Raw genomic sequence first — 14,857 nt, 5'->3', positions numbered from 1 at the left:
ATGGGGACACCGCTGGGCCAATCGCAGGGCGGCTGCCACGCGCGCCTTTCTCCAAGGTTGCCGCTCCTCCGACGCCGAACCGAGGTCAGGCTGGAGGTTGTGAGGGGCGGCAGGCATGCGGTGGGCACGGGGTGGGCACGGGTGGGCACAGGGTGGGCATGGGTGGGCATGGGTGGGCACAGGGTGGGCACACGGTGTGCATGCAGTGGGCACAGGGTGGGCCTGGGTGGGCACAGGGTGGGCATGCGGTGGGCACGGGATGGGTACAGGGTGGGCATAGGTGGCAGGCACCAGGTGTGAGGCTAGGGCAGCCGTGGGCAAACTACGGCCCGCGGGCCGGATCCGGCCCGTTCGGCTGTTCTATCCGGCCCGCGGAGCCGAAAGAGCGGAGGGTTCTCTTGCTCTCCCCTCCGCTCCTTCACCAGCAGCAGTGTTAACATGGCAACGTCGGGAAACACGGCCGCAGCTCCTTCTTCTGAGTGGGTGGATATATATCCGCCCATTCAGTAGAAGGAACAACCTCTCAGTCTTCCAGAGGCTCCTTGTAACGCCCGCGGACGCGTCCCCCGACATCACCCTGGGAATGCGGAGACACGTTATCGTGGTGATGTAGGGAGACACGCCCCTGGAGAGCACAGTATCAGAGCACAGTTTGAAATGAATAAAACTATTGAAATAATAATAAAAAAAAAGACCGTATACCCTTTTATGTAATGATGTTTACTTTGAATTTATATTCGTTCACACAAACACTCCATCCATGCTTTTGTTCCGGCCCTCCGGTCCAGTTTAAGAACCCATTGTGGCCCTCAAGTCAGAAAGTGTGCCCACCCCTGGGCTAGGGGCTGGTGGGACAACTGCTGGGTGGCCCTGGGCAGGGCAGGGTCTCGGTGCTCAGACCCCAGGAGGAGGGACAGCACCCACACGGCTGAGGGAGGCCTCAGGGGCCCGCTGGGGGCTGGGAGGGAGCCCCCGTGGGGCCCAGACCCGCCTGCTTGACAATGTGCCTTCTTCCTTCAGACTCTGGCGCAGTGCCTGGCGGGGGGGGGGGGGGGGTGGGGAGTGAGGGGTGCTGATGGGAGGCGGGGCTGACCCTCTCCTAGCCTCTGCGGTTCCCCCTGAAAACGGGAAGGACAGTGCCCCCCTGGCAGGTTGAGGGGAGACTTGTCGAGGGGCCGGCACAGCCTGTCCAGCCCCGTGAACGTCCTGAGACACGTCCTGAGTGGACAGGGAGCCACACACCCAGTGGAGGTTCCCTTGTTGCCGTGGCTGCCAGAAAGCTCACGGGGACGGAGGTGCTGACCAGCCCCGGGCACACGCTCCTCCCTCCTCGCCCCCGGAGGGCAGCGCTGGGTCCTCCTGGTGTCACAGCGAGGCCGGGCCCGCAAGGGGCCCGCACCAGGTCCCCGCGGGTGAGCCGTGGTGCGGGTCCAGCCCCGCCCCCTCTCCTGGCTCCCACCTCTCCGTGGCCTCGGAACATGCAGCTCTCGGCTGAGGGACCCTCCCCGTGGACACGCGGTGTTTTCTGAGCAAAATGGAGCTGGGCCAGCACCTTCCTGTGGGTCCAGCCAGAACCAGCAGGCGAGGACTGACCACGGGGGCTCCTGGGGCTGTGCGTGAGTTCAGTCTCCGCCTGCCGTGAGTGATCAGGAAGTGGCTAAGGCCCCTCTACGCAGGGATGACCTGACACAGCGGGGCCTCTAAGTCAGGCTCACAAAAGGGAGCACCCTAAGTCAGCCAAACCAGCACCAGGCCCCATGTGCACTCAGTGTGAATGGCTGATACAAGGAACAGGGCCTTCTCGAGTTCCCTCGCACATCGCTCCTCAGAGCCCGGGGCTTGAGAACGCCCTGCAGAATCCGTGTGGCTTGGGGTGGACCCGAGAGCAGGAGAAAGGCTCTGCCCCGGAGGCAGGACTCGGAGGTCCCCACCCCAGGCACGAGGCAGCGCTCCTCACCCACCCAAATGGACCGCACGCCACCCGTCCTCAAGGCGCCCCTCCTCGGGGTGACCGAGACTTTCCCGGCACCGAGAGGGGAGCAGAGCCCCTCAGCCTGCAGATGGGAAGGGCTCAGGCGAGGCGGCCTCCATCGCAGCGCAGAGGAGCCCCCGGCCCCCCCCCGCAGCTCCCCCGACAGCCGCTGGGCCCCCCAAATGAGCCAGCGGGTAGAGGAGCCAGCAGCCTACAGGAAGCGCAGGGAAAGGCGCCCTGGGCCTCCCCGTTCCGCCAGTTAATTCGTGCGAGTCCACGCCGCCCCCAAGGCCCCCGGCGTGTCCGAGTTGCCCCCGAGGACAATCAGGATGAACGCGGCCCAAGTGGCTGCCGAAGTCCAGCCGCTCAGGCCGCGATGGAACACGCTCCAGGCCCGCCCGCCCGGCTCCCAGAGGAAGCCCAGGCTCCGGGCCACGTGGGCCCCCAGCTTCCCCCCCGCGTTTGGCACAACAATCACACATCACGTCCTGAAAGACACGCGTGTTTCTCCCACAGCGTCCGCCAGAGGAGACGGGGCGCGCAGCTCCATGCCCGCTGCTCCGTGGGTCTGCGAGGCCGGAAGACGCCCCGTCCTCCCGTCACCCCAGACTTTAACCGCGAGGGGGAGGTCCCGGGTGACTCTGGTTTGGATTTTCCTGGACCGGGTGAGACCCGGGGTGGAGACGAGAAGCCGCCCCAGGGCCGTGGGCCAGGACCCTGCAGAGCCACCCGACAGCCTGACGCCCAAGACCCAGAGGCGGGGGTCGGGGCCAGGTCAGGGCGCCAGCGTCTCTGCAGGACCCCACTCTGGAGCCATCAGTAACCTGGGTGCTGCACTGGGGCCGGGCGCACAGCCGAGGGAGCCGAGGGAGGGGTGTGTCCCCCCCCAGGGACCCACACGGTGGCTGGAGTCCAACAGCGACATGACAGCCAGGGGTGGCAGTGACACTGGAGGGCAGCCGTCCAGCCCCCCCCCCCCAGCTCAGCTCACACCGGGGCCCCAGGGAAGGGAAGGGGGACCTCTGGGTGCCCCACTCTGGCTCCTGTTGCCCCAGCCTGGGTCACCCCTCGTGTGCACGCCCCGTTAGGTTGCCAGGTCCTGAGGGCAGGGCCTTCTAACTGCAGCCCCTGCTTAGCTGCACCTCCGAAGCCATGCCCCTCTCCAGCCACGCCCCCTGTGGGTGCACCCCCTCCCCCCAGACCCTGAGAGGACCTGCCTGCACTCCTGCCCCAGAGGCCTCCTGAGAAGCAGCTGTCCCCCCTGCACCCCCACGCCTACACCGCCTCTCCCTGCATCCCAGCACCCCTTACCTGGAGACTCCAGCCTGGCCCCGACGGCACCCAGGCTGCTGGAGCCAACTTTATTCCAGAGCGGTCCGCAGAGCGCATCCAGTGGCAGCCTCCGTGAAGGTGCGCACCTGCTGCAGGTGCAGGTCCTGCGGGCGGGGTGGGGCGGGCCGCTCCCCGCTGGGGCAGGAGCCGGGCGCACCGGGGCCAGGGAGCCTTTACACACCAGTGAGCGTTCCCCTGGGACTCGGCACACTCTCCCGTCCCTTCCGTTTTCACCAGATGTGTGAACACCACATGGATACTCTGGGACCCTGCACCTCCATTTTTCAGGGGACACCTCTCTGGCCACGCCCTGATTACCTTTGCCCCGCCCCCAGGTTCCTGGCTCCTCCCCCAGCTAATGGGAGTCGGTCACACCCACTCAGAGCTTCAGCTCCGCCCCGTCCTTAGGCCCCGCCCCCAGGCCCCGCCCCCGTCACTGGGAGCCACAGGCACACCAGCTCCAGAGCTTCAGCTCCGCCCCGTCCTTAGGCCCCGCCCCCAGGCCTGCCTGCTCCTCTCAGCTCAATGGGGAGGGTGCCAGGACCCATGAGTGTCTGTCAGCCAGTCAGTCCCCAGGAGCAATAAGCCAGGCCCAGGAGCTCAGCGCCTCAAACAGCAGGAGGCGAGCCCCAGGGCACCCAGATGCACACAGCAACCCCGGGGCGGGGACCAGGCCGTGTGTGCACGGGGCTTCCTGGAGGGGCCCTAACACGGTCAGCCTGACTGGGGCTCCCTTCTGTCTCAGCAGCACGTGGAGGCCCTGTGGGCGGAGAGGAGGTGTGACCGAGAGAGGCCGGTGTGCAGGGGGGACACCCACACAACCCAAGCCGATGAGGGAGGCCCTGGCCAGGCCAGGACGGAGGGATGGAGCACCCCCCTGGGCAGGAAAGACCGGCTTCGGGTCGCCCCGGCCACATGAGTGAGGGAGATGGTGAGTGAGGGGGAGGGGAGGCTGTGCAGAGCTTCATTCTTGGGGGATTCTTGGGGGGCTGTGTGGGGGCTGGGGCCAGCGGGAGGCAGAGGGACCACCGACGACACAGATGTGTCCAGGAGAAGTGAGGCCCGTCAGGGAAGAGGAGGCGCCAGAGATGGAAGGGGGCTCAGGGCAGTCCTGGGCTGCCACCCGCCACGGGGAAGGCACCTGCCTTTCAGAGGCTGGGGCGGCTGTGACCCCAGAACAGGGTGCCTGGCCCGGCCACACGTCCCCTCCTCATTGCCTTTGCTGACCACGCAGTCCCCCCAGAATGCCAGCCCAGGGCTGCCACTGGCCCTGACTGCAGCTCCAGGAATAAGCTGGAGCCTGGGCCTCCGCCTCCCGAAGACGCCGCCAGCCCTGCCTCTCCCCTCCTGCCTCCTCCTCAGTTGGCCAGGGAGCCAGGTCCCCGCTGCTGGGGCCCCCCAACCCCCACGGCAGGCAGACCCATGGGGGCACACCAGGGGCCCGGGCAGGCGCCCAGGAGTGGAGTGAGGCCCCCAGAGACACCTCCCCGGCCCAGGCCGCCACCACGAGGCCGCCACGGGAAGGGGGGCGGGTTGGAGCGGCGCCTCCCGCGAGCCAGGGGACCAGGGGACCCGGGAGTCCCGCTCCCGGGCTGGAGAGGAAGGGACTCCACACGCGGGGCTGCAGCCATGCTAACACATACGTAACCGTTACAGAGCCTCGGGGAGCCCCCAGCCCACTCGCGGGGCGACAGGGAGATGGGAAGTGTCCCAGATCCTCTGCCAACTGCTGGGCCGGCCCTGGAAATGGGGCCACCAGACACCTGCACCGGGAGAGCCGGGCCAGCGCGACGCTGACCTGGAGGGCGGGGAGCAGGGGTGCGGGGTTGTGCGTGTGGCCTGGGGCCCCCTGGACCTCCAGGCCAGCCCCGGTGCCTCCCGAAAGTCACAGGCGCTCTGGGGCGGCCACCCCAGACCCCAGCGCGGGGCCCGAGAACGTGCAGGCCGCAGTCAGCCACATCGGTTTTGTTGTTAATCCCCACCAGGGGGTACTTTCCAGGGATTTTTAAAGAGAGAGTGGAAGGAGAGGGAGAGAGAGAGCAACATCGATGTGAGAGGTTGGTCGCCTCCTGAAGGGCCCTGAGGTGCGTGCCCTTGACTGGAATGGAACCCGAGACCCTGCAGTCCCTGGGCCGAGGCTCTACCCACTGAGCCACACCGGCCAGGGCCAAGGCAGCGTGCAGCAGGGGAGGCCACAGCTCGCCAGCCGTGTGCCAGCGCAGCCCCGAGAGGGCAGCGAGACACCCCCCAAACCAGTCAAACCCAGCAGCCCCGCGGCCCCTCGCTCTCCGCGTGCCCCGTCAGCCCCCACCCCCAGCCCACAGGTGACAGTCCCCGCACCCGCTGTCACCCACGTGCCCTGACGGGTGGCACTCACAGGGTCACTGAGCCCTGGGACCAGCACAGCTGCGGGGCTACATAAGGAAACGAGGGTTTAATGTTTTGCCTTTCCCCCTTTTCCAGAGCCGCATTAGCACAGCGGTCGGCAAACTCATTAGCCAACGGAGCCGAATATCAACAGGACAACGATTGACATTTCTTCGGAGAGCCACATTTTTTAAACTTGAACTTCTTCTAATGCCACTTCTTCAAAATAGACTCGCCCAGGCCGTGGTATTTGTGGAAGAGCCACACTCAAGGGGCCAAAGAGCTGCATGTGGCTCGTGAGCCGCGGTTTGCGACCACTGCACTATCATAACCTCCCCCCGTCATTACGCCACAAAGTCACCTGGAAATAGTTCCCGCCACAAAAGTTGATCTACGTATTTTATTCAGCGGCTGTGGGGTGGCGGGTCCTGGGCAGGGAATGCCTGAGCGGAATTGGGCCGGGTCGCAGGTGCGGAGAGCTGAGCGGGGCACACGGCCTGCCTGCCCGGTGGATGTGCTGCCAGGGAGGTGCCGGGGAGACCTGGGGGGCCTGAGCCCTCCCGCGGTGTCACCGGGGAAAGGGCCGGGGGAGGAGTCGGGGGAGGGGACAGTGGAGGCAGGAGGGACATGCCCCAGACCCTCTCAGAGTCCTCCCAGGAGTCTCTGCCCCAGAGGACAACCCGGGCTGAGCCTGGGGCATCGGGTCACCCGGCTCACAGGAACTCCCCGCCCCTCTGCTCTGCCCCCCATGAGCTGGCTGCTCACACTGGGTAAAGGACAGGGATGACCGGGGAGGAGGCACAGGGGGTGCCGATGGGCGTTCACCGGTGATGGGGCCGGACACCTGCCAAGGCTGGGGGGTGCCAAGGCTGGGGGCCGTCCAGGGCGGGCGGCTCCGGTCTCTGCCACAGGCTGCTCATCTCCCAGGATCCCAGGGGCGCCCGGACGGACGGACGGGGAGGACCGGCCGCGTTCCCAGGGGAGCGCCCAGGCCCCGCGTGCCCCTCCCAGCGGGTGAGAACGCGCCTCTGTAATGAGAACCAGCCATCGCGGCGAACGGGCGGGATTCCCGTTTCTCCCGGCTCCCGCGGGCCCCAGCACCCAGTTCTGTCCTGTCCAAAAGACCCGGCGGGAAGCGAACTCGGAAAGGCATGGCGCCTCCGATGTCAATGTCACCTCCCTGAGGGCCCAGACGTGAACTTGGAGCGGCGGCAAGTGGCGCCTCCTCCTCGCTCCCGAACACGCCCGGAATCGCCTTCATACAGGAAACGCCGCGGGGGCCTGCGCTCGATTAATATCCTAGGTCAATGGTCGGCAAACTCATTCGTCCACAGAGCCAAATATCCACAGGACAACGATGGAGATTTCTTTGGAGAGCCACATTTTTTAAACGTAAACTTCTTCTAACGCCACTTCTTCAACATAGACTCGCCCGGGCCGTGGTAGTTTGTGGAAGAGCCACCCTCCAGGGGCCAAAGAGCCGCACGTGGCTCGCGAGCCGTAGTTTGCGAACCGCGGCCCTAGTGGACGGAGGCAACCCTGACGTTGTCTGTCATTTCCTCGCGTAGTTCCCGCCACGGCCACGCGATTTCACTGGAAGACACGGTTCTGTGTGGATGGGATTTATTGGGGGGAATTCATGCCCAAAGTACAGGCACCCTGCCCCCCCCCAACCCTCCAGAAACTGTATTTATTTAAAATATCTTTTTTATTCATGTCAGAGAGGAAGGGAGAGGGAGAGAGAGAAACATCCACGATGAGAGAGAATCCTGGATTGGCTGCCTCCTGCGAGCCCCCTCCCGGGGATCGAGCCTGACCGGAACTGAACCCTGGAACCTTCTGTCCACAGGGAGACGCTCTATCCGCGGAGCCACCCCAGCTAGGGCTCTCTGGAAACTTCAGAACACAGCCTTTCCTCCCACCGCCTCCATGTCCGGGACGTCTGTCCGACCGGCTGCTCCACACAGGGGCGTGCGGTCCTCCGGGGAGCACCGGGGAGCACCGGGGTTTCCCTGTTGAATGAAATGCTGCGGCCAGTGTCCGCGCCACGGCCCAGTGGGTAGGGCGCCCACCCCACATCATGTCCCTCCGCGATCCCACAGCCAACGGGTAGAAAGCCGGTGCGCAATGACCACAGCCCGGAGCGGTCCCAGGGCACCCACAGCCACACCCAGGCCGCCCTGCTCTCCAGATGTGCCCTGTGCCCTGATGTGCCCTGAGGGGGAAGAGGGCCTGCACCCGGCTTTCCCAGCCCCGTCCGTGGCAGCCGTCTCCCGGGCCAGGAGAAAAGTTCCCCTTTCTCATGCGCTCATCATCGCTGCCCGAGTCCGCCCGGCCACGCGCCCGGCCCCACTGCCCACGGATGTGCCCGGAGACGGAGGAGCTCCTTAAGGAAGGCCACCCGGCCCCCTGCCTCCGCCCTCCGCCCGCTTCCCCTGGCAAGTCTTCCCCATTGGAGAAAAATGACAAGGCTGTGTCACTATAGCAACGAACCTAATGGGCGGGCGGGCGGGCGGGCGGCAGGTCTTTCTCCAGCCAGAGGGTGGCGCCTCTCGCCTGAAACAGGGACGGCTGCAGAGAAGGACGGCCTTTCACCCGCCAAGAATGGGGGAAACCAGGCCAAGAAATAATCCGGTTTCCTCGCAGCAGCGCCAGGAAACAGCACCTTGCGTGCCGCGGCGACGCGCGCAGACGGAACCGGCCGGGGAAATTGAATCCCGGCTAAGACGGATCGCTTCCCCTAATTAATACGATACAATGTATCTGCTCTGTAACACGGAGGCCTGGGAGCGCTGACAGTCCCGACTGATAAGGAAAACGGTTTACAAGCAAGGATGCTAACTCCTCTTCTTCACCCCAGAGGCGCTGGGAAGGAGGACGGAGCTCGCAGGGCCACGGGCACTGTTTCAGCTGCGTCTCATTGGCCTTTCCCAGTCTTAAAAAAGAGAGAGAGAGAGAGAGAGAGAGAGAGAGAGAGAGAGATTCCTCTCCAGGACTGCTGTTCACATCAAGCTGTGAACGAGGATGGTGCCTATGTTGTATTTCAGGGAAATGTGTTCGTTGCTCCAAGCGCATGCCTGGGGTGTCACCGCACTGCCAGCCACCCCACTGCACAGACAGGGAAGCACCACGACGCTGACCGAGTTCCCGCCAGGGGTGACGCCTGCTATTCCGGGTGCAGCCGTCCGCAAATGCCCTGGTGCTGGGGGAGCACCCATTCCAAAGCCGGGGAGGCTCCGGCAGGCCGCTGAGCATGGGAGGGGGGACCCTGACCTCAGGGGCCCTCATCGGAGCCGCCCGCAGGCCCATGTGGCTCTGACCCCTGACTCCCAGCAGGCGTCGGCCTGGACGGTGTGAGTGTCAGGGTGGGTTCAGGGGAGATGGGGGTGGAGCGGGCAGATCCACACGCGGAGGAGGTGGGAGTGGGGAGGCCCCGGCTGGGCGCTGGGTGTGCGCTGGGCTGTGGAGTGTTGCGGCCACAGGGCCGGGTGTCTGCCCTTAACAACCATTAGCAGCTGCTCCTTCCCCAACGGAGGAGGCCTGCTCCCGGCCCTCACGGTTCTAGGCATGGCCCCAAGGCCGCCGCCGCCGCCAGGGCTGCCAGGGATGGCGCCAGGGGCTCAGGACGCTACAGTCCGCTCCCCAAACCCTGCTGAATGCACCCCCTCCAGCGATGCCACCCGGAAGGACCTCAAAGGGCACCTCTTGGCGCAGCGGAGTTTATCTGCCTTGAACCCTCTCCACATCAGCAGGAAGCCGAGCCAGGGGCGCTGGTGAGTGGGTGCCAACTCGCTCAAACCCCAGACCGGCTCCTGGCATTCGGCCCAGGAGCGTTTTCCCAGGAGCGCCTGGCATCCCGGGCTACAGCCCCTGGCTAGGCCGCCTGCCACTCCGTGACCCCTCCCCGGAGGTGCCCGGCCATGGCAGGGACATTCACAGCCCGGCTGGACCCAGCAGGACGCTTCCTGCCCTGGCACCGTCACCTCGGCCCGAGGGCTGGCTGTCCAATCCCGGGAGGCAGGGACCCCGCCTGGCCCCGGGGCCCCCCGGCCCCCACAGTCTCACTGGGGAGAAAGCCAGAGATTCGGGCAGGAAGTGAGGATGCCCGGGCTGGGCTGCTAGGTGGTGGCTGGGACCGCGTCTCCGCTGGCCTCTTTTAAACAAAATTTTTATAAAGAATCCGTGTTTCCCCAACACCTCTGCGCCCCTGGCTTGTCCAGGACCGCTGTCCCCAGGGCCCGGCCTCTCCCCCCACGGAGATGGGGCACCAGGACCCTGTGCCAGGCGCAGCCTGTGCCAACCGGCCCAGCCCGTGCCCAGCGGATGACCCTCCCCACCCGCCCCCCCCCCCCACACACTCCAGCTGCGAGGCTGCGCCCCACTCTGACCACCCTCCTTCTCCGGGACCTGAGCCTGTGCCCGGGACACAGCCCACACCCCACTCACCCAGCCGATGGAGAGCCGGTTCCCCGACCCATGAGCCCACGGCCCCCCCCCCTCCCGCCCCCAGCCTGAGCCTGGCGCCCAACAGCCCGCGACACCCCAGATGCTCGCCCGCCGCCGCTGGGTCAGCGACTCAGACCCCGGACGCCCTCGAGGAGTGGCCTCGGCGGGGACCCTCTCCCGGCACCACCCGCACTTCTCTTCGAAGAAAGCGCCTGTCCCCCAGGGAGGGCCGAAGCCCAGCCCCGTCCCAGCGAGTCCCTCCCGCCCGACCCACCGGAGGCGCCGCTCCGGGCTCGGCCACCACGTCCCCCTTCCTCTCGGCGCGAGTGTAGCCGGCGGGAAGCGCTGGGCAGGGGGCTCTGCGGACACCCCAGACCTGCCTCCGTCCCCCCCGGACCTGCCTCCGTCCCCCCCACCCCCAGACCTGCCTCCGTCCCCGGAGCGCTGAGCTCGGCCAGCAAGTCTCCGCGGGGCTCGGATCGCCGGCCTGGGCCGAGCAGCCGCGGGCATCGCCGCCCAGGGACGCGCCGCGCCACCCGGGCCTGGCGCCCGGGCCCTGCTCCGAGTCGGGGGAGGGGGGGTCGGGCAGCGGCACCCGCCTCCGTCTCCGAAGTGCCCGGGCGCCAGGAGGCCGGGCGGACCCTCCCCCTCCCCCCCACGGCCCCACGGAGGGCCGGCCGGAACCGGGGGACGGTGCGCCCCGAGATCGCAACTCCATGCGGAGTCCTGGCGGCCGCGGGGCACCGGCCGGGCCGAGCCGGCGCCGGGAGCGGGCGGAGCCGGGAGCGGGCCGGCCGCGGTACTCACTGCAGTAGGCGACGAGCAGGCTGGCCAGGATGACGAGCGCCCAGAAAGTTGAGGACATGCTGGGCAGGGCCGCATCCTGCCGGCTGCCGGTCCTGGGCGAGGGCGCCATTGGAGCCGCGGCGCCCGCGCGGGGGGCAGCAGCGCGTCTCAGCGGCTGGCCCTGCCCGCGCCCCCGCGCCGGCCTCCACGTGCGGGCCCCGCGCGCGCCATCCTCCGCCGCCGCCGCCGCCGCCGCGCCCGGGCTCCGGCCCAGTGCGCCCCGCGCCGGCTCGCCCCGCGCGCGCCCGCGCCCGCACCCGCACCTGCGCCCGCACCCGCCGAGCCGGGCACGCGGGCCGCGCTCTGGGCGTCGCTAGGCGGCGGGCTGGGCGCGCGCAGCTACCAGTGCGGGGAGCGCGCCCCGTGCGCGTGCCCGAGCCGCGAGGGGCGCTGTGGGGGCCCCAGGGACCGGAGGGGAGGCGGGCGGAGGGACGCCGTGGCCCAGCCGCGCCTCTGGATGGCGACAGAGATGGCCTGGCTCGCCCCCAGCCTGGGCACCTCGCGGGGAGGCTGGGCCCGGGCGGCCGCAAGTTTGTGGACTTGGGCTCCGTGGCCCGCAGGCCCGTGACGCCACCCATCCTACCCCGGCCCTGCCTGCTAAGCCCGGATCCCAGGTCGCGCCTGGCGTGGAGGCGCCGGAGTTACCCCAAGTCTAGGCTGCCAGGGCCTTTCCCCAGGGACACCCCGTCGCCCTGTCCTTGGTTGTGCGTGGAGCCCCCAGGCCCACGGAGAGCACAGCTGGGGGCCCGCGCAGAGTCCGCCCGCCGGGCCGGCACCCAGGAGGTGTCCCTGTCCAGATGTGGCGCCGCCTCTGCTCAGGGCTCGGCCTCAGGGAGCGGCTCCTTACCCATCAGCCACCAGGCCGCAGGCTGCTGTCTCCAAACGGGTCCAGGGCCGGTCCCTCTGCGGGGGTTTCCCAGCGGGAGGACGTTATCGCCTCGCTGACCGGCACTTGCAAACCTGCTCCTGCCTGCGAACAAGCCGAGGGCGGGATGGGGCGTCTGGTTAGGGCAGTGCCCCGTCACTCCTGCCTCTCATGGCCCCCCCTCACTCCTGCCTCTCATGGCCCCCCCTCACTCCTGCCTCTCATGGCTCCCCTTCACTCCTGCCTCTCATGGCCCCCCCTCACTCCTGTCTCTCATGGCCACCCCTCACTCCTGCCTCTCATGGCCCCCCCTCACTCCTGTCTCTCATGGCCCCCCCCTCACTCCTGCCTCTCATGGCCCCCCCTCACTCCTGTCTCTCATGGCCCCCCCTCACTCCTGCCTCTCATGGCCCCCCCTCACTCCTGTCTCTCATGAACCCCCTTCACTCCTGCCTCTCATGGGCCCCTTCTCCCCCTCCCCACCCCCCCCTCACTCCTGCCTCTCATGGCCCCCCCACTCCTGCCTCTCATGGGGCCCAGAAGACCCCGGGGAGCCTGGAGCCCTCCCAGGAGCCACTAGAGGCCTGAGGGTGGACGGTGTCAGGGAGGTGCCAAGACGGCCACAGCCTCCTCCCCTCCCCTCGCCCTGCCTCCCCGCAAGGGCTGCCAGCCAGCTGCTCCCCACCTGCTGAGGGCGTGTGGGGACAGCTCCCCCAGCACTTGAGCACCCCCAAACGCACACACACGCATGCACACACGTGTGTACACATCACACAGCATACACATGGCATTCACACACATGTGCATGCACCCCCACATACACACATGTGTGCACATACACATCACACAGCATACATATGCCACTCGTAAATATGTCCAAACCATACACATGCATCACACACATACATACACATACCCTACACACACCACACACCCTACATATACACACCACACACCCTACCCATACACACCACACCCGTATGCGCCCACCACACATGCTGTGTACACACACAGGCTGCCTGCACACACACACAGGCTGCATGCGCATACACACAGGCTGCATGCATACACACACACAGGCTGTATGCACATACACACAGGCTGCATGCATACACACACACAGGCTGCATACACACACACACACAGGCTGCATGCACACACACAGACCACATGCTGCACGCACACACACACACAGGCTGCATGCACACACACACACAGGCTGCATGCACACACACAGACCACATGCTGCACGCACACCCTCCCCTGCAGGCTGAGGCCGAGGAGCAGGCTGCCGGCCAGGAGAGCCCCCGCTGTAGCATGCTGGCGAGCAGGCTGATTTTTCATAAATGTTCTATTTCTGTCTAATTAAAGCTGCGCTTCCCTCCCGTTGCCCTTGCTGGCAGGGAGGACTGCAGGCCCTGGGAGAGCCTCCAGGGCAGGGCTGGGGCGGGAAGGCCTGGGGCCTGAACCTCTCCCTCGGCTTTGATCCCCCCTTTCATCTGCTACAAGCACAGGACTCGAACACATTCCACACCCTTTCCTCCCGAAGCTCAGCTCCGACCCACCAAGATGCTCTGATCATCCGACCTCACCTCGTTCACTGAGCACCTACTGGGCGCCAAGTGCGGGGAGGGGAGCAAACACACATGCTCTCTGGCCCCGGGAAATGAGCAGGTGGGTGGGGGGCGAGGAGGAAATGGGGGATACAGTCCAGTGCGCCCGTGCCCAGTGATGGGGACAAAGAGCCTATTGGGGTGGGGGTGGGGGGGTGGGGAGTATTAGGGGTGGGGTGTGAGGTGGGGAGTATTTGGGGTGGGGGTGGGAGGTAGGGAGTATTTGGGATGGGGAGTATTTGGGGTGGGGGTGGGAGGTAGGGAGTATTTGGGGTGGGGGTGGGAGGTAGGGAGTATTTGGGGTGGGTAGTATTTGGGGTGGGGGTGGGAGGTAGGGAGTATTTGGGGTGGGGTGGGAGGTGGGGAGTATTTGGGGTGGGGTGGGAGGTGGGGAGTATTTGGGGTGGAGGTGGGAGGTGGGGAGTATTTGGGGTGGGGGTGGGAGGTGGGGAGTATTTGGGATGGGGTGGGAGGTGGGGAGTATTTGGGGTGGGGGTGGGAGGTGGGGAGTATTTGGGGTGGAGGTGGGAGGTGGGGAGTATTTGGGGTGGAGGTGGGAGGTGGGGAGTATTTGGGGTGGGGAGTATTTGGGGTGGGAGGTGGGGAGTATTTGGGGTGGGGGTGGGAGGTGGGGAGTATTTGGGATGGGGTGGGAGGTGGGGAGTATTTGGGGTGGAGGTGGGAGGTGGGGAGTATTTGGGATGGGGTGGGAGGTGGGGAGTATTTGGGGTGGAGGTGGGAGGTGGGGAGTATTTGGGGTGGGGAGTATTTGGGGTGGAGGTGGGAGGTGGGGAGTATTTGGGGTGGGGGTGGGAGGTAGGGAGTATTTGGGGTGGGGGTGGGAGGTAGGGAGTATTTGGGGTGGGGGTGGGAGGTGGGGAGTATTTGGGGTGGGAAGTATTTGGGGTGGGGTGGGAGGTGGGGAGTATTTGGGGTGGGGAGTATTTGGGGTGGGAGGTGGGGAGTATTTGGGGTGGGTAGTATTTGGGGTGGGGGTGGGAGGTAGGGAGTATTTGGGGTGGGGAGTATTTGGGGTGGGGTGGGAGGTGGGGAGTATTTGGGGTGGGGAGTATTTGGGGTGGGAGGTGGGGAGTATTTGGGGTGGGGGTGGGAGGTAGGGAGTATTTGGGGTGGGGGTGGGAGGTAGGGAGTATTTGGGGTGGGGGTGGGAGGTAGGGAGTATTTGGGGTGGGGGTGGGAGGTGGGGAGTATTTGGGGTGGGAAGTATTTGGGGTGGGGTGGGAGGTGGGGAGTATTTGGGGTGGGGAGTATTTGGGGTGGGAGGTGGGGAGTATTTGGGGTGGGTAGTATTTGGGGTGGGGGTGGGAGGTAGGGAGTATTTGGGGTGGGGAGTATTTGGGGTGGGGTGGGAGGTGGGGAGTATTTGGGGTGGGGGTGGGAGGTAGGGAGTATTTG

The 14,857-nt window shown here is 66.3% G+C and overlaps 1 protein-coding gene across 1 annotated transcript in view; it reads right to left on the bottom strand.

Annotated features, from left to right (window-relative positions):
- The window catches only part of TAFA5 (TAFA chemokine like family member 5), a 96,505-nt gene extending 85,335 nt beyond the window's left edge, over nt 1-11,170 (bottom strand). Inside the window, exon 1 of the mRNA XM_080660749.1 lies at nt 10,925-11,170. Coding sequence (XP_080516875.1) covers nt 10,925-11,033 — 109 coding nt within the window. The 5' untranslated portion in view covers nt 11,034-11,170. The remainder of the gene's footprint in view (nt 1-10,924) is intronic.
- Between the last annotated feature and the right edge of the window lie 3,687 nt (nt 11,171-14,857).

Source organism: Plecotus auritus, assembly GCF_963455305.1.
Source record: "Plecotus auritus genome assembly, chromosome: 3".
NCBI lineage: Eukaryota > Metazoa > Chordata > Mammalia > Chiroptera > Vespertilionidae > Plecotus > Plecotus auritus.
This window is presented reverse-complemented; position numbering and strand designations above follow the sequence as displayed.